This window comes from Schistocerca nitens, chromosome 10 (genome assembly GCF_023898315.1).
Source record: "Schistocerca nitens isolate TAMUIC-IGC-003100 chromosome 10, iqSchNite1.1, whole genome shotgun sequence".
In the NCBI taxonomy this organism is placed as follows: Eukaryota; Metazoa; Arthropoda; class Insecta; order Orthoptera; family Acrididae; genus Schistocerca; species Schistocerca nitens.
Genome location: NC_064623.1, coordinates 115,961,768 through 115,985,714, shown reverse-complemented (window position 1 = coordinate 115,985,714; position 23,947 = coordinate 115,961,768). Strand labels below are relative to the sequence as shown.

Genomic DNA, 23,947 nt, shown 5'->3' with positions numbered 1-23,947 from the left:
TCCTGATAGGTGGTGTATTAAACGTTGGTATAAACAGTTTACAGAGAATGGGTGTTTGTGCAAAGGGAAAAGTTCTGGACGGCCGAGAACGAGTGATGAAAATGTAGCACGCATCCAGCAAGCATTTGTTCGCAGCCCAGGAAAATCGAATCGCAGAGCTAGCAGAGAGCTGCAAATTCCACAATCAACTGTATTGAGAGTCCTACGAAAAATGTTAGTTATGAAACCTTATCGTCTGAAATTGGTTCAAGCACTGTCTGCAGCTGATAAGATTAAAAGAATCGATTTCTGTGATTTTATCCTTGCTCAAATGGAAACAGATGAATCTTTCGTTTCAAAGATTGTGTTTAGTGATGAAGCAACTTTCCACACTAACGGGAAAGTCAACCGTCACAATGTCTGTATATGGGGCACTGAGAATCCGCGGGAAACAACTCAGTATGAACGTGACTCGCCTAAGGTGAACGTTTTCTGTGCCATTTCAGCCAATAAAGTTTTTGGTCCCTTTTTCTTCGAAGGTGCTACTGTAACTGGACTACAGTATCTGGAGATGTTAGAGAATTGCCTGTTCCCTCAGCTCGAACAAGAAGCACAACAATTCATATTTCAGCAGGATGGAGCGCCACCACATTGGCACTTACCTGTCCGTAACTACCTGAACGTCAACTACCCGAGGCGATGGATCGGCCGCCAGGCAGCCCGTGACAGAGCACTTCATCACTGGCCTCCAAGAAGCCCTGATCTTACCCCCTGCGATTTTTTCTTATGGGGGTATGTTAAGGATATGGTGTTTCGGCCACCTCTCCCAGCCACCATTGATGATTTGAAACGACAAATAACAGCAGCTATCCAAATTGTTACGCCTGATATGCTACAGAGAGTGTGGAACGAGTTGGAGTATCGGGTTGATATTGCTCGTGTGTCTGGAGGGGGCCATATTGAACATCTCTGAACTTGTTTTTGAGTGAAAAAAAACCTTTTTAAATACTCTTTGTAATGATGTATAACAGAAGGTTATATTATGTTTCTTTCTTTAAATACACATTTTTAAAGTTGTGGTATTCTTTTTGAATCACCCTGTATAATGAACATCGACCAAATTAGGGGGATCCTGCAGTTCTCAACTTCATGGCGCAAGTCCAGAAAGTGGCAGTGTAGCTTGTCATAGAACCTTCAAATTCTATGGTTCTTTCGTTGCACTCGACTCAGAACCAGAGGCCACGATCAGTTTCTGGGAAAATACTGCAAATTGTGAGCTTCGTTGAAAGTCCATGAACAAGGCAGGTCTTTTTAGCTTCTCTACCAGTCGCTGGAATCATCCAATCGTTGGAATCATCCAAGTACACCCTTAGAGTCCAGACGACAGGTGTCATTTGTTCCAATGTGTGCTACAATGTACAGTTGTTTCTACATGTGCATTTACATCCATATTCGGTAAGCCACTGTCTGGTGCATGGCGGAGGGTACCTTGTACCACAACTAGTCATTTCTTTTTCTGTTCCACTCGCAAATGCACCCCGGAATGGCTGCCACAATAGCCTCTTCAGCGTGTTGGAAAGCTTTCAATAGCGCCAAAGATTGTGTCCAGAAGCTCTTGAATGATGGATCATATAGAATCTGAAACTGAGAGTAGCAGTGTGAAGGACTTTTGATCTGCATTTTCAAATTTTCTATTACAAAGGAGATTTTCTTTGTATTGAGTCAGTGTAATTCTCACATTACTGCAGAAATGAATAACATAGATATTACTTTCAAGGGTATTTAGAAATAGCCTAAATCTCGATAGTTACATAAGTGCCAGAAGTTTATGTAATTGTTGTTAGAGGTAGACCCTATTTCAAGTTTAATAGTCGGAGTAGATCATGAGGATACTGTACCTGCCTTCATATTGCTATTTAAGGACAAGAAAAATAATTAAATTCATATATTCATGTATTTGCATACTTACAGGTCTGCTTGGACAATGATGGGATGAGAAGTAGACCGTGGCATTATAGTAGGAACTACTGTGGCGTTTGCGTGAAGTAATTTTCGGAAAACACAGGAAACATAAGTAACGATGGCTGGATGAAGACCATAGACCCTCCGCTCTTACAAACAGAAGGCCGGTCTGTTTAAAACTACTACCCCATTCGGTTTGTTCCCAGTGTACAATACTGTTTTACAAAGAAGCTATTTAACAATGTAAAAGGCTAATGCTATGCTGTTCATTCATTTCTCACTCCCAATCACTGCATTCACAACACAGACTACATACGCATTGTTTCATAATGTAACAGTATACAAACTATCAGCTGACTCAGGACCATAGTGATGAAACCTGGTTCCCGAGATGTTGAGCTCGAAAGAGAATGTGTTAGTATTATGCCTTACATAGCTCCAGAAGAAAGTTTTTCCAGAAAAGGAAGAAAAAGAAAGAAGAAACATAGTGTGAAAGTGTTACGTGAAATGATACATGTTTTACTATCGTCAGTATTATTTACACGTGCTACATTTTGTACCAAATCCCTACTCTGTATTGTCTAAGTAATCCTTCAATGTATAGAATGTAATGCTTAACGAGTATTTCATAAATGCCTTCCTAGATAAATTTGTTTTAGTAAGCTCTTGAAGCTCTTTGTGCAACTTTTTGTAGAGTTTTAGTCTGTGGTAGAAAATTCTGCTTTGAGTTGTATGTTTATTCTTTGTTGCTAAATGTAAGTTCAGTCTAGCTTTCGTTCCATGGTTGAGCTGTCTGTGTAGTCTTTATCAAATGCACTCACATGGTTTAGTTAAAATATGCGTGTTTTGAGCGGATCTTTACATGAGCTCAACTACTATTTTTGTTTATTATTCTTATGGACCTTTCCTATAGTGAAAACTTTGTTCATGTTTTGTGCATATGTTACAGTGAAACACCGAAATCTGGAGAATGTCTACTTTCACCGTTAAATGTCAACATTCACATAGTCGCTTAGTGTATGTCCGAAATATTTGCTAAATAGGCCTACCCTTATTTCTGACTTTCACCGGTAAATGTTGATATTCACCATGCAATAATGGTGAATGTTGAACATGTTGGAGATTTGTATTTTCTTCTCCGTATTTCAGTAGCTATAAAACGTCACAAGGGTGACGTAACTTTTTCGCCTCTCTTTCTGATAGGAATGACCAAGAATTAAAAATACACCGTGCATCCTACATGAGAAAAGAAAATAATAGTTATAAAAAATTACTTACTAATGTGATTCAAATATTATTTATTGCAACAACTTAAACTATTATGACACTTTGAATTTCACAAGAGTCCCTTGCTTTTACAACTGCACTTATTTGTGGAACACTTCCTTTTGCAATGACAACGTGTATAGCCTTGTCCTCCGCTTCTCGAATTAGCTGCAGCTGCTTCTCTCAGCGACATTTCTTGAAAAGAAATCTCGTCTATGGAAAGTAACTTTTCTTTACAAATTACGAACTGATTACGTGTGTAAAGCTCCTTGAGGGTACCATTTTTATTTACCCGTTTATAGAAGTCGGAGTCTTCTATTCCAACAACAACCGCTAACACATTTCGGCTATCTGTACGACCACGGTCGACATCAGGGACTTGTATTCGTACATTATCACCAACTTCAGCAGGAGGGTAATGTGTTTGTGAGGTTCGTAACATCTTTGTTGCTTGCAGTAGAAGATTTTCTTTCGCGGCCGCTCTTTTTGTAGAAATCAACTCGTGTTTTTCAGACAGAATTTTATGCGAAGACGTTGTAGGTTGTAGGTCCTCTTCAATATTTTTCTTTGGAATATGGTTTTCGGTATGACCACCGCTCAAATTTTTTTATAAGCGTTAACAGTTTCTTCAAGCTGTTCTTCGGTTTCAGAAGTATTGGCAATTTCTTCGACTTGTTCTTCACTTTCAATATTTGCGATTTGTTCGCCAGGCAAAAAAGACGATGCTATGTCTCTTTTTTCTTTAACGCCAAACATGGCTTCATAAGGACTTCGGCGTATTCCTTCGTGGACCGTAGTGTTCTTGGCAAATTGAACAAAGGATAAACCATCTGACCATTTATTTGTATCGTTATCATTGATCCATGCAGTTAGCATATTCTGTATATCCTGATTTTGCCCTTTCAACTGAACCTTGTTTTTGACTGTGACGAGGCTTTCCATGAACTAGTTTAACATCTTTCTACATAGCGCATATTTCGGATATGACTTGGTTACTAAATTCTCTACCATTATCTGATTGCAATATTGCTGGTGCACCAAATGTTAAAAATAATGAAAGAACGTGTTGCGCTACTCTTTTAGTTTTAAAAGGTCGTAGCTGGACAAACTTAGTTAAATGATCTTGATACACCATTATGGACTTATATTCATCTCAGTTTGACTGCAGATCTATCAGATTAACTTGACGTCTTGGGTTTAATTCAGAACTAACCATTAGCTTCACAACAATACCTTTCTTAGGTGCACTGTGTTTCATTTGAGACTGTTTGCATAAATTTAAATACAACATTACAACTTCATATGTAATATTTTTGTATGTAACTTGCAACTCTTTAAGCATACGTGTTCTTCCTCTGTGGCCTGTTCTGATGTGAGTTTCATATAGTATACTGTACAATTCTTCATTGGTAACATAACACTGTATGTTCGTTTCCCCTGGTTTTAATGGTACAATTAACTTCTCTTCATCATTAATTTTTAAAACATCAAAACGTTTTAATCGTCTGTAATCCAAAGGTATATTGCATTTAATTTTAGCAGAAACCACTTCAGAAAGTATTTTGGAATACTTTTCTTGTGAAAAATAAAAACAATTGTCTTCTCGTTTACCCGCAATTAATACATTTAACTTTTCATGAATAAGATCACGATTTATTGCAGTATCCATTTGGTATAAATTAGGATATCGGGAAAAAAAATTAAGAAAACGTTGCTCGTGTTATCAAAGGTTGCATAAGACTGACAAAGCTGATTGACTCCGAGCAGAACAAAGGATTTGGCGAGAGAGAGCCAGTAGCTTGTTTTTTGACTCTTCTGTTTTGGACCGCCACCAGAGCATATCTGTGATTGTCGACACACGCCGGAGAGGGTCCGAATGTACAACAGTGTAATGAAATATTCGATCTTTCACCGACGTATATGGTATCTGTTGACATTCACCGGTGGAAGTCGACATTCTCCAGTTTCGGTCATTCACGGTAACACATACATTCCTCAAACAAAAAGCTGTGTTGGAAGATAGCACATGTCTCACTCGTGCACAGGAAGCCTGGCGGAATTGATCTACGAATCTACTGTCCAATATATTTTGTTTTTTCACCTGTCTGTTGTAAAATCATAGAATACAATCTGAGACCAAACATAGTGAAAATTCTAGAACAGATTTCCTCGTCCGTATCAACCAGTGTGGATTCCAAAGCACTGTTTTTATGAAAACCTACTTTTACATGACGTCATGGAAACTGTGGATCAATGCAGTTTTGTAAAGATAGTAAATATTATTATTATTATGGACATCATCATTTGTTGCTTCCTCCACATAGATGTTTGTAATATTTCTGTATTACCAAATAAAGTGGCTATTTTAGAAGAAAACATCAAACTACTCAGCAAAATGACACCATACAAGAAGACTACAGTGGCTGCAGACCCTTATATAAAAAAGATAATTTCCTCGTAATAGGTAACCAGATCTGAATCCACCTGCAGATGTTGAATGTGATGCCTTTACCAGATTTTGTTATATCTGATGTCCAGAAAGCAAGTAGAAGAGCTACATTAATATATAATAAACGATTAAGTATCGAGGAGACACACTCACATCTATCAGCAGAAGAATTCAGCTTGCCTCGGTAGTCAGACTCAATTTTGTGAGACCATCCTCGGCTGTCAGAGAATCATCATTTCTAAGAGGAACATCCAGTAAGTAAGTTTCACTATTTTATAAAAACACTACACACAATTTATCATGCTGAAATAATTTTATTGACACTATACAGTGCTTCTGTCACTTTTCTACATAATCACAAAGTTGTTCCAAGCATGTGAATTAACATTCACAAGTTTTTCCAAACGAGTGTTGTGACAGGTGAGCTCCTGTGCTTGTAACCAGCTGTTCACTGTAGATCTGAATTCATCATTGATGTTGAAGTGCTTACCTCCAAGATTATATTTGAGTTGCGCGAAAAATGTGAAAATCACTTTGGGTAAGGTCTGGTGAGTATGGAGGATGTGGGAACACTTTCCAATTAAATCTTATGAGCTCTATCAGGGTGAGCCGAGCTGCATGAGGCAGAGCATGATCATAAAGGAAGGGAACGGCAAAAATCCACGACGTTTTCTTTTGCTGACAGCTCACAGGTTTCTCAAGAAATTACAGTATCTCACTGCATTCACTGTAGTGTTGCAAGGGAGGCGATGAACGAATAACACCACCTGACAGTTCCAAAAAATTGTTGCCACAAGTTCCCATGCCGAATGTGTTACGTTTGCCTTTTTTTGTCCCTTCTTTCTTCCACACGATGCTCTGACATTTTGTCTCAGGAGTCGGATGACTCATGACTCATCCCCATTACAGTGCTCATACAACCTTCCTCATAGTCAGAAATTAACTCCATGGATATCGACAGTGGATATTAGTTTTCATGCAGGAACTAATGACAGAGCACAGCATATATGTGGACACACTTTGTAGTGGTAACTCCATGCTGATTGGCGGCTTACTGGCAAGATACTGCGGTGTTCATTGTAAGTCGATTTTAGTATTGTCAACACATACCATCTGAGCGCACATCCATCACATGTCACAACCACCTTTTATGAGAAATAAAGTAGGGAAAGTTACATATTGGGTGACCCTCGTACATTTAGATATGTACTCTGCAAACCATTGTTACATGCACAGCAGAGTTAGTGTTATTAGGAGTTTTTCGGTTCCAGTTCTTGCAACAGTGTCGCTTTGTGCTGCAAACCTATAGTTAAAAATAAAATTTCGAATTAATGTTGAAAGTAGAGGGATTCTGGACAATTGAAATTTGTACTAGATCAACAAATATGTAGTAAAATGTGGAGTAAGATATATCACTGTAGTGTCCAGATCTCAACCCAGTAGACAAAAATCCTGATATAACCACTCATATGTTAGCCAATATTGAATCAGTATTAAAAATAAGGCTCTTTCAGCCGAAAACAGGAGTACCTTTTCCTCAGTAGTCGTGGGTCCACGCTGTGTCAATGTGGAAAGCGTCTGATGTGTGCCATTTAATGTGGGTACCAGAATAAACATTTGGATTTACTAACCACTGCACAGTGTCGATTTCGAGCAAGCTGTTCTGCAGTTGACCATCTCATCACTTTGTCAACCCATGTCATGAATGGTTTTCTGCATAAATACCAGACTGTGGCCGTGTTTCTCGATTTAGAGAAAGCATACGATACACTGGGAGATTGGTATCCTCTCTAGTCTCTACATGTGGGGCTTTTGAAGCCGCATGCCATGTCTCCTTCAGGAATTTTAAAAAGACCGAGTTTTGAAGGTACGTGTGCGTTTTGCCTTGTTGTCCTCTTTGCTATCGCCAATAACCGTATTACGGTCTGTCTTCCGCTGGGCATCTCCGGCTCTTATTTTTGTTCACGATTTTGCCATCTATTGCAGTTCTCCACGGACTTCCCTCCTTGAGTGGCGTCTTCTGCATTGTCTCGATCGTCTTTGCTTATGGAGCATCGACAGTGGCTTTCACTTTTCCATTTACAAACCGTTTGTGTGAATTTCTGGCGGCGCAATGGGTTTCTTCCATCGTCTTTGAATCTTGGGCCTGTTGCTCTTCTGTTCACTGAAACTACGACATTCCTGTGGCTCACGCTCGGTAGGGAAATTTTCCGTGGCTGCCCACTGTACGATGTCCCTCAGTGTGCTACGTGTACTCAGCGGTAATTGGGGAGCAGATAAGATCCTCCCTTTGTACCAGTCCCTCGTTCATTCGAAACAACACTATGGGTCTTTTGTTTATGCATCTGCACGTCCGTCCATCTTATGCCGTCTCAATACAGTCCACCATCGTGGCATCTGTTTGGCCACTGTCGCCTTTTATATGGGCCCAGTTGAGGGTCTGCTTGCAGAAGCTTCCGAACTACCTCTGTGATACCACTGTAATTTTTTCCTCGGCAGATATGCATGCTGTTTGTCTGCCATGCCTAGCCACCCATCCTATGCCTCTTTCTTCAATGACTACTTTGATCGCCTCCTCTCTGTTACCTCTTGGAGTTCGTTTTCGACTATTGCTCAGGCAGTTTAACTTCACATTACCTGACACATTCTCAGTGTGTGTGAACCCTTCACCATCTTGGCTTCATGCTGTGGCCCGTGTTCACCTTGGACTTCATTTGTTTCCTAAGGACATTGCTCAAGCCTTGCTCTAGTGCTGTAAGTTTCACGACTTTCGCACGGAACTCTGTAATAGTACATTTGTATACTCTGATGGGTCTCAGGCTGACTGTGGTGTCGGGTGTCCCTTCGTCACTGGCGCCGACGATTGTCGGTACCAGATTCCAGAACACTGCTCAGTATTTATAGCGGAGCTCTTCGTCCCATTTCAGGCCACCCAGTACATCTAGTGACAGGCTTTTCAATTTGTCATGTTCTCTGACTCATTGCCCTTCAGAGTCTCTGTGCGCCGTAGAGCATCCATCCCATAGTGCAACAGGCTCAGGAAAGCTTTCACTTGCTCACTCTTGATGGAGCCACTGTGATGTTTATCTGGGTCCCTGGTCACGTCAGTCTGATCGGAAACCAGTCCACTGACACTGCTGCCAAGGCTGCAGTCCTTGCACCTTGGCCTGTTAGTTCTTCCATTCACCTCAATGATCTCTGTGTTACCATTGGTCAGCAGGTGGTGTCACTTTGGCATCAGCACTGGTCTTTCCTTCATGGCAACAAGCTCCAGGGAATTAAGCTACTCCCAGCAGCTTGGACGACTTCTTTAAGGCCCTCTTACCACGAGGAGATCATTCTAGCTAGATTGTGTATTGGGCACTGTCTTTTTAGCAATCGGCATTTGTTAAGTGGTGATCCCCACATCTTTGTGCTCATTGCCCTCAGCCTTTAACGGTTCGCCATTTTGTTATGGAATACCCTTTTTTTAACCACTTACATTCTCATTTGTGGTTGGTGTCTGAGTTATCGGCCGTTCTAGCAAATGACGCCTGGGCTGTCAACTGCTTTTTTACTTTTTGTCCATCGTAGCAATATGGCAAAGGACATTTAATTTTTATTTCAGGACCTCCATTGTCTCTATTGTGTATTTTATGGACCTTTTTACAAGTCCCTGTTTTTAGCTGTCTTTCATTCTGTCGATTGGGTCATTTTTTCTTTGTCGTTTTCATGATCTATGATTCTGACATAGGTGCGTATGACCCTAGTTGTTTTTGTTCCCTAAAACAAAACAACAAGAAACATTTGGTCGTGCGCAATTTGATTGTTTTATGTAAACACAGAGAGTAAGCAACCATTACAACCCTGAAATTTGTTTGGAAAACTGTAGAAATAAAGAGAACAGGAGGATATTGGATCAATTATCAGCCCAGCATAAGAAAATATTCAAACAGGCTATCTTACACACAGTCTCATATTTTCAAAGCACAGATTAGATCATATGAACTACAAAATAGCGTCTGACAATCCAGAAGTGGATGTTCAAGTGTTTGTGTGTGATCCTTCTTAATTTATAGATTATATTGTATTAATTATTTGATAGTTACTAGTTTATGATATATTTTCTTCAAGTTGTCAGTTAGGATTGTATTTATATTACTTTCGATTTTGTAGAATGTAGTACCATCAGAAAGAATAACTTTTTACCTTGATCATTTTGGTGTCATTGTTCTTTGGGTGCAAGTGGGTGTGGGCATTGGCAAAACTAATAGCCCATTTTAATCAAATTAGTTGATGATATTGGGTGAATAAATATAGTAACACATCAACATTGTGAATGTAATACTGAGGATGTAAACAACACAAATAGTCTAGATTCTTTTTATATATTATTGTCTGTTCACCTCAGTACTACTTTAGGTTTCGATTTTGTTTTCAGGATGAATACTTACGCAGATTTCAACCAGACTCTAGTTTGAACTTTGTCCTACCTCCTACTGTCAATCAAATAGTTTTTTTCCAAACACCTTCAAGGTTGACTTACGTTCCCTATAGTGCAACATTCCTTCCATGGTCCATCACTCTGCCAATGTTTTTATTCAGCCTCTTCTCCACGATCTAGGTGGAATTGTTTATAATAAACTAAGCAAAGTCGCTCATTTGTTTTTAAGACCAGTGACTTCTAGATGGTAGGACAGCTATGACAATAGCCTAAACCTGCTAAGATAAAAGGAATATCCAAAGTTAAGCACCCATCACACACCATCCAAAGCTTGCAGAATATATATGTTGATGTAGAATTTTATGCAATATGCATTAGAGTTCTGTAATCAGTCTCAGTTACTTTCTTACATCTGCGGGAGTAATTATTGTTGTTAGTGTTATCCTGATGTTTCACTTTTCAGTAATCCCTCTTTCAGTGAATCTACCTACATTTAACTTCTGTGTAATACTCTCTGACAAATTTAGAAGGTTTCGGATTTTAAAGTGGTGCCTCAAAGGAAGTCAACTCCCTTTGCTGCTTCATGAAAAGGGCCTAAACATTATATAAATTCAATACATTGTGCTCTTACGTTGTAACATAGTTTACTGGAACTTTTGAGACATTTCCCAATCTCGCATTTGTTAATATAACTTTTCATCACCATGCTTGCACTGTTATCACAATAGTTTCTGACACAGTTTTCTCCACTTTCTACAGTGCTATCCTTGTTGGTGCAGAGGATGACAAGACTAATGATGACAGCGGAGGTTTGATTACCTGCATTCCACTGGCTTCAGGAACAGGCGACAGGCTACAGTGCAGCACCAAGCAGGAAGCATCCTGTGGGAATAAAATTTGTACTAGATATGTGGGGCGCAGAACGACATTGGCACAGTTGAAGGAACTGAAGGAGCACACGCACTTGAACAGACATGAACTTACGCAATCGTGTAGCATGTGTCACAAAACTTTCACAAAGAGTTCCGATTTGAAGAGGCACATTAGAGTGCACAGCGGTGAACGCCCCTATAGCTGTAGCGTTTGCAATCAGACATTCGCTCGAAATTCGGCACTGAAGCAGCATTCACGATTGCACACTGGTGAACGTCCATACAGCTGTGGTGTTTGCAACAATACATTCGCACATAATGATTCACTAAAGCATCATTTGCTGTTGCACACTGGCGAACGTCCCTACATCTGTGACATTTGCAACAAAAGTTTCATTGTCAAAAGTAAACTGAGGGATCATTTGCGGGTGCACACCGGCGAACGCCCCTACATCTGTGGCACTTGCAACAAGACTTTCATTGTCAAAAGAAAACTGAGGGATCATATGCGGGTGCACACTGGCCAGCGCCCCTACATCTGTGGCGTTTGCAACAAGACTTTCACTGTCAAAAATAATCTGATGGATCATTTTCGAGTGCACACTGGCGAACGCCCCTACACCTGTGGCGTTTGCAACAAGACATTCGCTCGTAATTCGGCATTTTATCAGCATTTACGATTGCACAGTAGTGAACGCCCACACAGGTGTGTCGTTTGCAACAAGACATTCACTCGTAGCTCGACACTCAAGCAGCATTCGCAGCTGCACACCAGTGAACGCCTATAAAACTGTCTAGTGTGTCATAAGAGATGCAGAATCATCACCATGTTGAAGGAACACTTGTGATTGCACATTGGTGACGAAAACATAAATTTGCAACATTTATCAGATGTAACTTTTTACTGCAGCGACATGCAAATGCACCTAGTTCTCCACACAAGCGGCCATTCTATACTTATGTATTTCCTCAGAGATTCACAATTCCCACAGTATGCGTCACATGAAAATGGACTGTGAGTGCTCAGTGGTTAATACTGGTAATGCTGTGATTGTACTATAAGTAGCTGAAGAGGAGAAACAGCTTAAAAAGTACTTGTGAAATCTCACATCTTGTGTGATTGCAATATCTGTAGGTCCTGCAGGGTCACAGGGAGTATTGATAAAGTTTTCATTATCTCATCTAAAAAGTGAAGTTAAATAGTTAATGTCTCTTCGTTTTATATGTACATATCTGGTACACATTGAGATCTCTGTGCAGTTGCACGCAGCTAGACCAACTAAAACGATGTGGAGCAACCCACTTCCACTTTATCAGTAGCCTGTGTCATTTTTTTCCCTGTCCTCTAGCGGTGTGGTGAAGTACTTTGGCACAGGGATTTCGGAGCATCCAAGAATCCCAGAATTGTATCTGCAACAAAGACTACCTAACTTTAGTTTTTCCTTTCTCTTTCCTTTTGTCTTATTGTAAAATGTGGTTATCTGATGCAGTGACACTTGGCCATATTTTCCATCCAAAGCCACAGTAGCATTGATTGGTTGCAAGACATCATTGTGATTGGAATTCATTTTTTATTGAAATTATGCTTGATATTGTGAAATAAAAATAATACTAACATCTTGTATCAATCTGCTTTTCGTTTTAGGTAATAATGTGTTGGACATTAAAAACGTTTTACAAATCTGTGCTAATGCACGTTTTATTGAGAAACAAGATTTCGTTGTTTATCAGAATGCTTGTTTCACCATTAATTTTCACAGTGATAAACGGTTGGTACATAACAGTGTTCATCTTTCTGTAATATTAAACGTTACATATATTATATACTCAGACAAATATCTTACAAAAATGTTAACAAAATAGTCACTCCCTTGTGTGTGTGTGTGTGTGTGTGTGTGTGTGTGTGTGTGTGTGTGTATGTGTGTGTGCTGACATGTTACTACTCTTAAATAGATTCAAAAACAGTTATTTCAATGATTTAATATAAATCCAAAAAACTTGATAGGTGTTACCAGATGGTGGTTGCATGTATTGTTATCCACAGTGTGTACCTCTCATGTGGTAATACAGCCTATGCTTTGTACCGAGTTCGTCATGAAACAGGGAAATTAACCACAATAAAAAGCTTTAAATGTTCTTGATACCTGTGTCCGACTGGTGTCGGCCACACGACGACATCATTGTTAGCAGACATATGACTAGAGGTGTACAAATTCCCCTTGCAGCCTGCTTGCCCCTAGCTCCTCTGCAACCATTCATGCAGGTCAGCCTGCCGCGACGTAAACACAAGAGTGCGCGTGTACTGAGGCATAGTGGGTAATGCGGCCGGCTTGGGCTCCCGCAAGCCCGGTCTATCTGGGTTCCCGCAGGCCTGCCAAGCTTCACGGGACCCGCTCAGCTTGCTGCGCCTGACAACAGGTTGCGCTGTCAAGCTACTGTGACTAGAGTAGCCAGGTAGTTAGCACGCAGTTCATTTATCGCAACGGTGGGGGCAGCACAATGAATAGGTCGAACTTTAGTGAGATTGAAAAAAAATTGACAACTGGCGAATACATGCTGGTAACGATACAGAGCACAAGTGCCGCATGGGAAACGTTTTCGTTTGTTTATGAGGCCGCTTCAAATAAATCGGTAGGTGTGTCTCAATGAAAAATATGTAAAAAGCTCTTAAGTACTTATTCGGGAACCTCGAGTATGTTACGACATGTGTGCAAATTTGACAAGCAGTTCCCCCACTCCGTAAATATCTTGAAAGAGGACAAAGATTTAGTGGCCGAAAAGTGCGTCGAAATGTGTGCTAAGGACCTGAGACCATTTAGCAGTATAGAGGGAGAAGGATTTCTTAATTTAGGGCAGACGCTAATCGACATAGGTAAAAAATATGGCTCAGTTGGTATTAAAAATATTATGCCTTCCCGAGTGACAGTAGCTAGGAAAGTTCAAACCTTAGCTGATAAAGTGCGCAGCAAAATGCTCCCAGATATAATGCATGCGATTCGTTCTGGTATATGTGCCAGTACAATTTATCGATGGACAGACAATTACAAAGGGGTGCATTACATGTCCGTGACAATGCATAACAAAAATTCAGACTGGCGTTTGAATAAATATGTACTGATGTGCTCTGCGTTTCCTGACTGCCCAAAAACTGGCTCGAATATTCGAAACGAGTTGGAAGATCGCTTAGAAAATATGGGTGTTTCTCGTGAAGACATTGCCAAAATTACGTTTGTCACAGACCAGGGCAGTAACATTGTCAAAGCTCTCGAAATATATCAGCGTCTTCCATGCATGGCTCATAGTATAAACACAGTCTTGAAACATGTTCTGAGCGAACAGTTTTTGAAAGAAAATGTTCCAAATATATTAGTCATTCTTAATACAGTGCGGGCTACGGTTTCCAACTTCAAGAGAAGAGGTCTCTGTGTGAGACTGAACTCATCTTTAAAGCCGTGGGTTTCAACTCGTTGGAATAGTTATTTTGACATGCTTGTATGTCCATTCTCATATTGACTCAGTGAAGGCTGCCTTACGTAACGAAGGTGCCTCTGATAAGATGCCGGGTTATGACCACTATATAACTGGCCAGCTTATAGCATTTCTTAAGCCGTTTAAAGAAGCCACAGTTGATCTAGAGGGTGACAAGGAGCCAACCCTACATTTAGTTCTACCGTGGTTTTATGCCTTATAAGCTCACTGTACTGTACGGGATAATGATGAACAGGTTTGTAACTTTATTCCATCTGAATATTATAGAACCACTTGTGAAATATGTATGTTGATAAAATGTATTTTCAGGACATGAAACCTTTGAAACAAGCCGCCGGTGCCTTTCTAGAACAGAAAATGTGCGTTAGTACGTTGCATAAAATTGCAACGTTTATGGTGCCTAACTACCGTACATTAAGAAAGTTAACCGAGGATGAAAAAATTGATGTTTACCAAGCAGCACGACAGATGTGTGCTGAAAGTGGCTCTGAGCACTATGGGACTTAACTTCTGAGGTTATCAGTCCCCTAGAACTTAGAACTACTTAAACCTAACTAACCTAAGGACATCACACACATCCATGCCCGAGGCAGGATTCGAACCAGCGGTCGCGCGGTTCCAGACTGTAGCGCCTAGAACCGCTCGGCCACTCCAGCCGGCATGTGTGCTGAAGGTAAGCTCCTAAGATAATGCATATATTCTTCATCTACATGTACATGGTTACTCTGCAAGTCACACGCAAGTGCTTGGTTGAGGGTTCATCGAACCACTTTCAACTTATTTGTCTCCTATTAACCGCGCGACCGCTACGGTCGCAGGTTCGAATCCTGCCTCGGGCATGGATGTTTGTGTTGTCCTTAGGTTAGTTAGGTTTAAGTAGTTCTAAGTTCTAGGGGACTTATGACCTCAGCAGTTGAGTCCCATAGTGCTCAGAACCATTTGAACCATTTTTGTCTCCTATTCTCGAATTTCGCGCGGGATAATACACCTACATCTCTCCGTCTGAGCGCTGCTTTTTTGTATTTTATTCTGATGATCATTTTTTCCAATGTAGATGGGACTCAACAATATATCTTCGAATTCGGAGGTGTAAGTTGGTGATCGAAATTTCATATATAGATCGCGCCACGTCAAAAAACGCCATTGTTTTAATGAGTCCCACCCCAACTCCTGTATAATTTCCGCGACACTCTTTCCCCTGTTTCACGATAATACCAAACGAGCTGCCCTTCTTTAGACTCTTTCAACCTCCTCCATCAATCGTACCAGGAAAGGCTCTCCAACTGCGTAGAAATGCTCCAAAACAGTGTTTTGTCATTAAAACGCCGACAACATTTTCTGTGTGTCCATTCCTATTTAAGTATGTCGTAATTGTAATCAGAGGTATTAAGTAGAATCTACAGCCTTTAGATTTGACTGGTTGATCTTGTAAACGAAGTTTAAAGGAATTAGTTTAGTTCACACACGGATAACCTCGCTCTTTTCATTATTTATTGCCAACTGCTAATTTTCACACCAAAAATATATATTGTATTTAAATCGTCTGGCAGTTAGTTTTGATCTTCTGGTGACTTTACTGGACGATAAATGATAGAATCATCTAAAAACTATTATAATTTCAACTATGTGTAGTACGATTTTCACATTATTCTGCAAATATTAATTGGAACCTGTATAGTTTCAGTACAAGTGCCCAATCACAGCACCCAAGAAACAAATCCAGGACCGTACAAAATGGCGAAATTTGAGGACTGGGCAGAAGAGTCTCCTCTCCTACATGATGAAGTCAGCAGACACTTGCAAGAACACTGTGTGAACGAGGGAGATATTCTACAGTGGTGGAAAAATAACTCCCAACGACTTCCTCGACTTGTGTGTGTGGCGAGAAAAATATTAAATATACCAGCCACTAGCGCCTCTAGTGAGAGAATTTTTAGTTGCGCTGGAAACGTAATTAGCGAAAAACGTTCACGTCTTAATGCAGACAGACTTAACGATCTCGTCATAATTAATTCAAACACTAATCAGCAGGCACATTGAGAATACAGTAGAACATTAAACAGGAAACTATGAGTTTGAGTGCAAATTTACTAATTAAGAGTGCAGTTTTCTTTCTTGTGCTTTCTGGGCGTCAATTTCTGAGATAGAAATTTTGTAATGTATACAGTTCATTTTTATTTTAGACTAAACCTTTTGATTTCAGTCATGCCAAGTGACATTTATTATTGTTTGTAAACCATTTTCTGTTACTTGTGTTTGCAAAAGTAGCCAAATATTTTTAGGAGTATCTGGTTTGGCATAAATAATACTTTCAGGGGAACTGAAGGAAAATTTGTAAATATTTTGTATTGAAAAGTGTTCTGCAAAATAAAATATTCATTTGTGGATTAGGGCGATACACATTATGAGTTTAAATTACAATTTATTTTGTTGAGTTCCACACACATTGCGAAATGTAATTTTATTCCTGTATTTCTATATTAAGGGGAATCCCACAAGCAGGGTCAAGATGCTGAAGACCTAGACACTACAAATGCTTTTAGAATGAAGAGCGTCTTTTTCCACGAATGTATTGTAGTAGGAATATAATGGAAACTCTGAGCCACTCTCCACAGCGTCTACGTCTGCGTCATGAGGGTTCTGACTCGTCGTTTAAGTCTGTGTTATGAGGGTCTGCAGTCGTCGTTTAGGTTTGCATCATGCAAGTAAACACTCGTCGTCTAAGTCTGCATCATGAGGGTCCGAGCTACATGTGTGGACTCTCATGACGCAAACGTAGACGCCGCGAAAAATGGCTCAGGGTCGCCATTGTATTCCCAGTACTATAGTTTTTAGACGAACTGGACACGAAACAAGTGCTTCGATTGTGTTAAAATGCGTTTTGGCAATTTAGAATGATTTTGCCAACTTCGAATGAATTCACAGAACCAGTAAAATACATCCTGGAAAAGTAGTTAAATATTTGTATGCCTGGTGTCATACGTGGCTGAAACATACTAAAGTTAAAGAATCTAGACTTCCAAAATCTTAATTTGGTTCTCATTGCAGTACAGTGGTTATCAGGGGCGTCGATAATTATTCTTCTGGGGAGGGGACCAATCTTCTTTTTGGGGGGGTGGAGGTTGACTTCTTTAGTACAAATATCCATCCGTTTTAGTGTTGAAAACTGCAACACAGACTGCATTGCGTTCCACTAAAACAAAAAACACTATGTTCATGGGCTCCCCGTTATCTACGCCCCTGGTGGTTATCTGTAGCTTTTAGTGTACAAAGGAGCTCCATTTTCAGTGATTGTTCTGCTTGCTACACAAACCTGTTTGAGATGTGATCTGATGGTGGTTCGAATTGAGAACATCTAGTATTGATAGATTGTGAAGTCTCGAAGAAATCCTTTTATATTTGACAACTAGCTGAAAACCCGGCGTTGCCTGGGCATTTATTTATTCCATACTCTCGTAGTCCATCTTCCCTCCCCTATTTTCTTTCTAACCATTTATTCCTCTCCCACTATCTCTCTGTTCACCTATCCCCCCATCCCCATCCTTTGACCCATGTGCCCCCACCCTCTATCCTTCTCCTCGTCCTCTCTCTGTTGGACTTCTCCACCTCAGTTCATCTCCTCTTCACCTATCTATGAAAACTCATATATATCTGTCAACTTTCGTGGTGATCAGTGAAGCAGTGTCAAAGTTTATTGCTAGGTAGCATTTATTGCAATACTTTTTGATACGCAGCATTGATAGTTTTGTTTTCTTGTGCGCAAACAAATGATATTGAAGGTGTCCCGACAGGGGAATATGCGACATACAATTGGCCATGCGAAAAACATGATTTTCAAGATTGATGCCACAAACATATAACGACTGCCCTTGCGATTTATCTATCGACATGACAAATGCAAGCTGCACTGGAAGTTATAACCGTTTAAAGTCGAATGGCATGTCGGTCGGAATCATAGTGATACGTGGAATCAAACTGTCTTCACCTTTGTACTTTCCTTTTAAAATTGCGGCTTCGATTACGTTGTTCTTTAATTTCTTCACCGCAAGCCGGGTGCCATTACAAAGAAGTGGCTGGTTTACCTTTCGCAACATAATGATTGCCGATCCGACTTAATTGCAGATTGGGAGGCGGTAATCCGGGGAAATCCAGCGAATTTAAAAATTCCGTAGGATAGTTGACTACATCATCTTGGTTAGTAACGGAATAAACCGACTTGTATGTCATCAATTCACCAGGTATCGTATTTTGAATCTGAAAATTCAGTTCGTTAACATCAAGGTTTTTTTACAGCCAATATAACACGTTCGCTCAACCAAAAATGGTTTGCAACTGTTAAACGACATTTGCTGTGCGTGAATTGTGAAACACGATGACTGAATGTGTCAGACATCTCTCAAATTTCAAAAAGATCATTGACATTTCGTTTAAAAAAATGTATGTAGTATGTACACACACACACACACACACACACACACACACACACACACATATATATATATATATATATATATATATATAAAGATGCACATGGAAATATTCACAATAAAACTGTAGGTTAGTGTAGAAGTGTGTAAGTAAAGTACCCTCCGCCATGCACCATTCAGAATTTTAAGCAGACAGCGCCCTTCATCCTGCTTTGAATATCAAGTGTGGCAAATTTCATCAAGATCGGAATAAAAACGTACAATTTGTCGAATTCCGTTTGGTAAAGTAACCTCTGCCATGCACCCTACGAAATTTTATGTAGACTGTGACCTTCCTCTTGGTTTCAAAGTATAGTGTGCAAAATTTCATCAAGATTGTATGCAATACTACACACGGACACACGGAGCTTTCAGTTTCTCTCAAATTTTCCAGTTTTTCGGTCGATTTTCAAAAAATTTTATTTCATAAAAACCTTGTCCTGAGAATTGCGAACAAAGCAAAAACAAAAAATTTGCCGAATTGGTCCAGCCGTTCTCGAGTTTCACGCTTATCAACACATTTGGCAATTCATTTTTATTTATACAGGGTGTTACTAAAAGGTACAGCCAAACTTTCAGGAAACATTCTTCACACACAAATAAAGAAAAGATGTGGACATGTGCCCGGAAACGCTTAATTTCCATGTTAGAGCTCATTTTAGTTTCGTCAGTATGTACCGTACTTCCTCGATTCACCGCCAGTTGGCCCAATTGAAGGAAGGTAATGTTGACTTCGATGCTTGTGTTGACATGCGACTCATTGCTCTACAGTACTAGCGTCAAGCACATCAGTACATAGCATCAACAGGTTAGTGTTCATCACGAACGTGGTTCTGCAGTCAGTGCAATGTTTACAAATGCGGAGTTGGCAGATGCCCATTTGATGTATGGATTAGCACGGGGCAATAGCCGTGGCGCGATACGTTTGTCTCGAGACAGATTTCCAGAACGAAGGTGTCTCGACAGGAAGACGTTCGAAGCAATTGATCGGCGTCTTAAGGGAGCACGGAACATTCCAGCCTATGACTCGCGACTGGGGAAGACCTAGAACGACGAGGACACCTGCAGTGGACGAGGCAATTATTTGTGCAGTTGGCGATAACTCTAATGTCAGCGTCAGAAAAGTTGCTGCTGTACAAGGTAACGTTGACCACGGCACTATATGGAGAGTGCTACGGGAGAACCTGTTGTTTCTGTACCATGCACAGCGTGTGCAGGCACTATCAAATGGCTCTGAGCACTATGGGACTTAACAGCTATGGTCATCAGTCCCCTAGAACTTAGAACTACTTAAACCTAACTAACCTAAGGACATCACACAACACCCAGTCATCACGAGGCAGAGAAAATCCCTGACCCCGCCGGGAATCGAACGCGGGCGTGGGAAGCGAGAACGCTACCGCACGACCACGAGCTGCGGACGCAGGCACTATCAGCAGCTGATTGGCCTCCACGCGTCAATCCTCATTTCAGTGCAAATGTTCTCTTTACGGATGAGGCTTCATTCCAACGTGATCAAATTGTAAATTTTCACAATCAATATGTGTGGGCTGACGAGAATCCGCACGCAATTGTGCAATCACGTCATCAACACAGATTTTCTGTGAACGTTTGCGCAGGCATTATTGGCGATGTCTTGACTGGGCCCCATGTTCTTCCACCTACGCTCAATGGAGCACGTTATCATGATTTCATACGGGATAGTCTACCTGTGCTGCTAGAACATGTGCCTTTACAAATACGACACAACATGTGGTTCATGCACGATGGAGCTCCTGCACATTTCAGTCAAAGTGTTCGTACGCTTCTCAACAACAGATTCGGTGACCGATGGATTGGTAGAGGCGGACCAATTCCATGGCCTCCACGCTCTCCTGACCTCAACCCTCTTGACTTTCATTTATGGGTGCATTTGAAAGCTCTTGTCTACGCAACCCCGGTACCAAATGTAGAGACTCTTCGTGCTCGTTTTGTGGACGGCTGTGATACAATACGCCATTCTCCAGGGCTGCATCAGCGCATCAGGGATTCCATACGACGGAGGGTGGATGCATGTATCCTCGCTAACGGAGGACATTTTGAACATTTCCTGTAACAAAGTGTTTGAAGTCACGCTGGTACGTTCTGTTGCTGTGTGTTTCCATTCCATGATTAATGTGATTTGAAGAGAAGTGACGGCCGCGGTGGCCGTGCGGTTCTAGGCGCTGCAGTCTGGAACCGCGGGACTGCTACGGTCGCAGGTTCGAGTCCTGCCTCGGGCATGGATGTATGTGATGTCCTTAGGTTAGTTAGGTTTAAGTAGTTCTAAGTTCTAGGGGACTGATGACCTAAGATGTTAAGTCCCATAGTGCTCAGAGCCATTTGAACCATTTGAAGTAATAAAATGAGCTCTAACATGGAAAGTAAGCGTTTCCGGACACACGTCCATATAACATATTTTCTTTCTTTGTGTGTGAGGAATGTTTCCTGAAAGTTTGGCCGTACCTTTTTGTAACACCCTGTATAGATAATAAGCCCGAAATATACACGTAAAGGAAGAATGTACAAATAAAACCCAATATTTTTTGACCTGAAATATATAATGTTGGGGTTAGTCTTTTGGTGCTCAGCTAAAATAAAAACTTTTAATTAACGTTCATGACGCACGCAATTTAAACGGCTGCGTAGCGCAGCTGAGCAGTAATATGGGCAGGCAAGCAAGTTTCCCGCAGCCTGCCCGGGTTGGGTTCTGCTTGGCTTGGCTGGGAGTGAAGCAGCCTGCCCGTTCTGTTGACAACGCGCGGCGGCCTGCCCGCCTGGCCACCGGGCAAGCATGGTCGGGTTAAAAGCAGAACATGTACACCACTACATGACCGAATCATTCTTTGCGTAGTCTGCACGAAAATATTCCAAGGTAGAAAAAAATGTCTGGTCGAAGTATATCAGGATGTGTAGTGTAGGATGCAATGAAACTCAATGACTGAAACAAAAAGTGTCTATCCATTGATGTCCACTAAAAATGTGCTGTCAATGCCTCTGTTCCTGCCACAATCTTCTGAAAACACATCATACAAATTAAGGGTCACATAAATGTGACACGGTTTTTGTTGGAAATAAAAGGGAGGATAATTTTATCTTCATACTATATTAAGAAAACCTTAATTATCATTTCCATAATCTTTACATTGAGCACAACGGATTGGGTTCCCTCCTTTACGATAATGGAAGAACGACAGACAAAACTGAAAGAGATAACAAAACATCCTGAGTACAAAAATATCAAACGAAATTAGTCCAGCGATTAAATATGAGGTTTTAGTAGTCGATACACTTACACAGATGCATAAATTTAAAGAGCACTAGTGCATCGGTTACAGAGCTACCTCACAAACAGTTCATACATACAAAATAGGATGAAATTAAAATACACTGCTGACCATTAAAATCGCTACACCACGAGGATGACGTGCTACAGATGCAAATTTAACCGACAGGAAGAAGATGCTGTGATATGCAAATGATTAGCTTTTCAGAGCATTCACACAAGGTTGGCGCCGGTGGCGACACCTACAACGTGCTGACATGAGGAAAGTTTCCAACCGATTTCTCATACACAAACAGCAGTTGACCGGCGTTGCCTTGTGAAACGTCGTTGTGATGCCTCGTGCAAGGAGCATAAATGCGTACCATCACGTTTCCGACTTTGATAAAGGTCGGACTAGCCTATCGCGATTACGGTTTATCGTATCATGATATTGCTGCTCGCGTTGGTCGAGATCCAATGACTGTTAGCAGAATATGGAATCGGTGGGTTCAGGAGGGTAATACGGAATGCCATGCTGGATCCCAATGGCCTCGTATCACTAGCAGTCGAGATGACAGACATCTTATCCGCATGGCTGTAAAGGATCGTGCAGCCACGTCTCGATCCCTGAGTCAATAGATGGGGATGTTTGCAAGACAACAACCATCTGCACGAACAGTTCGACGACGTTTGCAGCAGCATGGACTATCAGCTCGGAGATCATGGCTGCGGTTACCCTTGACGTTGCATCACAGACAGGAGAGCCTGCGATGGTGTACTCGACGACGAACCTGGGTACACGAATGGCAAAACGTCATTTTTTCGGATGAATCCAGGTTCTGTTTACAGCATCATGATGGTCGCATCCGTGTTTGGCGACATCGCGGTGAACACACATTGGAAGCATGTATTCGTCATTGCCATACTGGCCTATCACCCTGCGTTATGGTATGGGGTGCCATTGGTTACACGTCTCGGTCACCTCTTGTTTGCATTGACGGCATTTTGAACAGTGGACGTTACATTTCAGATGTGTTACGACCCGTGGCTCTATCCTTCATTCGATCCCTGCGAAACCCTACATTTCGGCAGGATAATGCACGACCGCATGTTGCAGGTCCTGTACGGGCCTTTCTCGATACAGAAAATGTTCGACTGCTGCCCTGGCCAGCACATTCTCCAGATCTCTTACCAACTGAAAACGTCTGGCCGAGAAACTGGCTCGTCACAATACGCCAGTCACTACTCTTGATGAACTATGGTTCAAATGGCTCTGAGCACTATGGGACTCAACTGCTGAGGTCATTAGTCCCCTAGAACTTAGAACTAGTTAAACCTAACTGACCTAAGGACATCACAAACATCCATGCCCGAGGCAGGATTCGAACCTGCGACCGTAGCGGTCTCGCGGTTCCAGACTGCAGCGCCTTTAACCGCACGGCCACTTCGGCCGGCGATGAACTATGGAATCGTGATGAAGCTGCATGGGCAGCTGTACCTGTACGCGCCATCCGAGTTCTGTTTGACTCAATGCCCAGGCGTATCAAGGCCGTTATTACGGCCAGAGGTGGTTGTTCTGGGTACTGATTTCTCATGATCTATGCACAAAAATTGCATGAAGATGTAATCACCTGTCAGTTCTAGTATAATATATTTGTCCAATGAATACCCGTTTATCACCTGCATTTCTTCTTGGTGTAGCAATTTTAATGGCCAGTAGTGTAAATAATACATGGTCCCCTCAAAGGCTTGAAGATA

At 41.2% G+C, this 23,947-nt stretch overlaps 1 protein-coding gene across 7 annotated transcripts in view; it reads left to right on the top strand.

Annotated features, from left to right (window-relative positions):
- LOC126210602 (gastrula zinc finger protein XlCGF7.1-like) overlaps window positions 1-16,715 on the top strand; it is a 127,054-nt gene extending 110,339 nt beyond the window's left edge. For 3 of the 7 annotated variants that reach the window (XM_049939891.1, XM_049939887.1, XM_049939888.1), the window contains one exon: window positions 16,119-16,715. In XM_049939891.1, the coding sequence (XP_049795848.1) occupies window positions 16,119-16,256 (138 nt within the window). In that variant the 3' untranslated portion in view covers window positions 16,257-16,715. Of the gene's footprint in view, window positions 1-1,950; window positions 5,560-10,838; window positions 12,570-16,118 lie in introns of those variants that run through there. The other 4 variants (XM_049939890.1, XM_049939889.1, XM_049939886.1 and 1 more) reach the window with 3 other exon arrangements.
- Window positions 16,716-23,947: the final 7,232 nt, after the last annotated feature.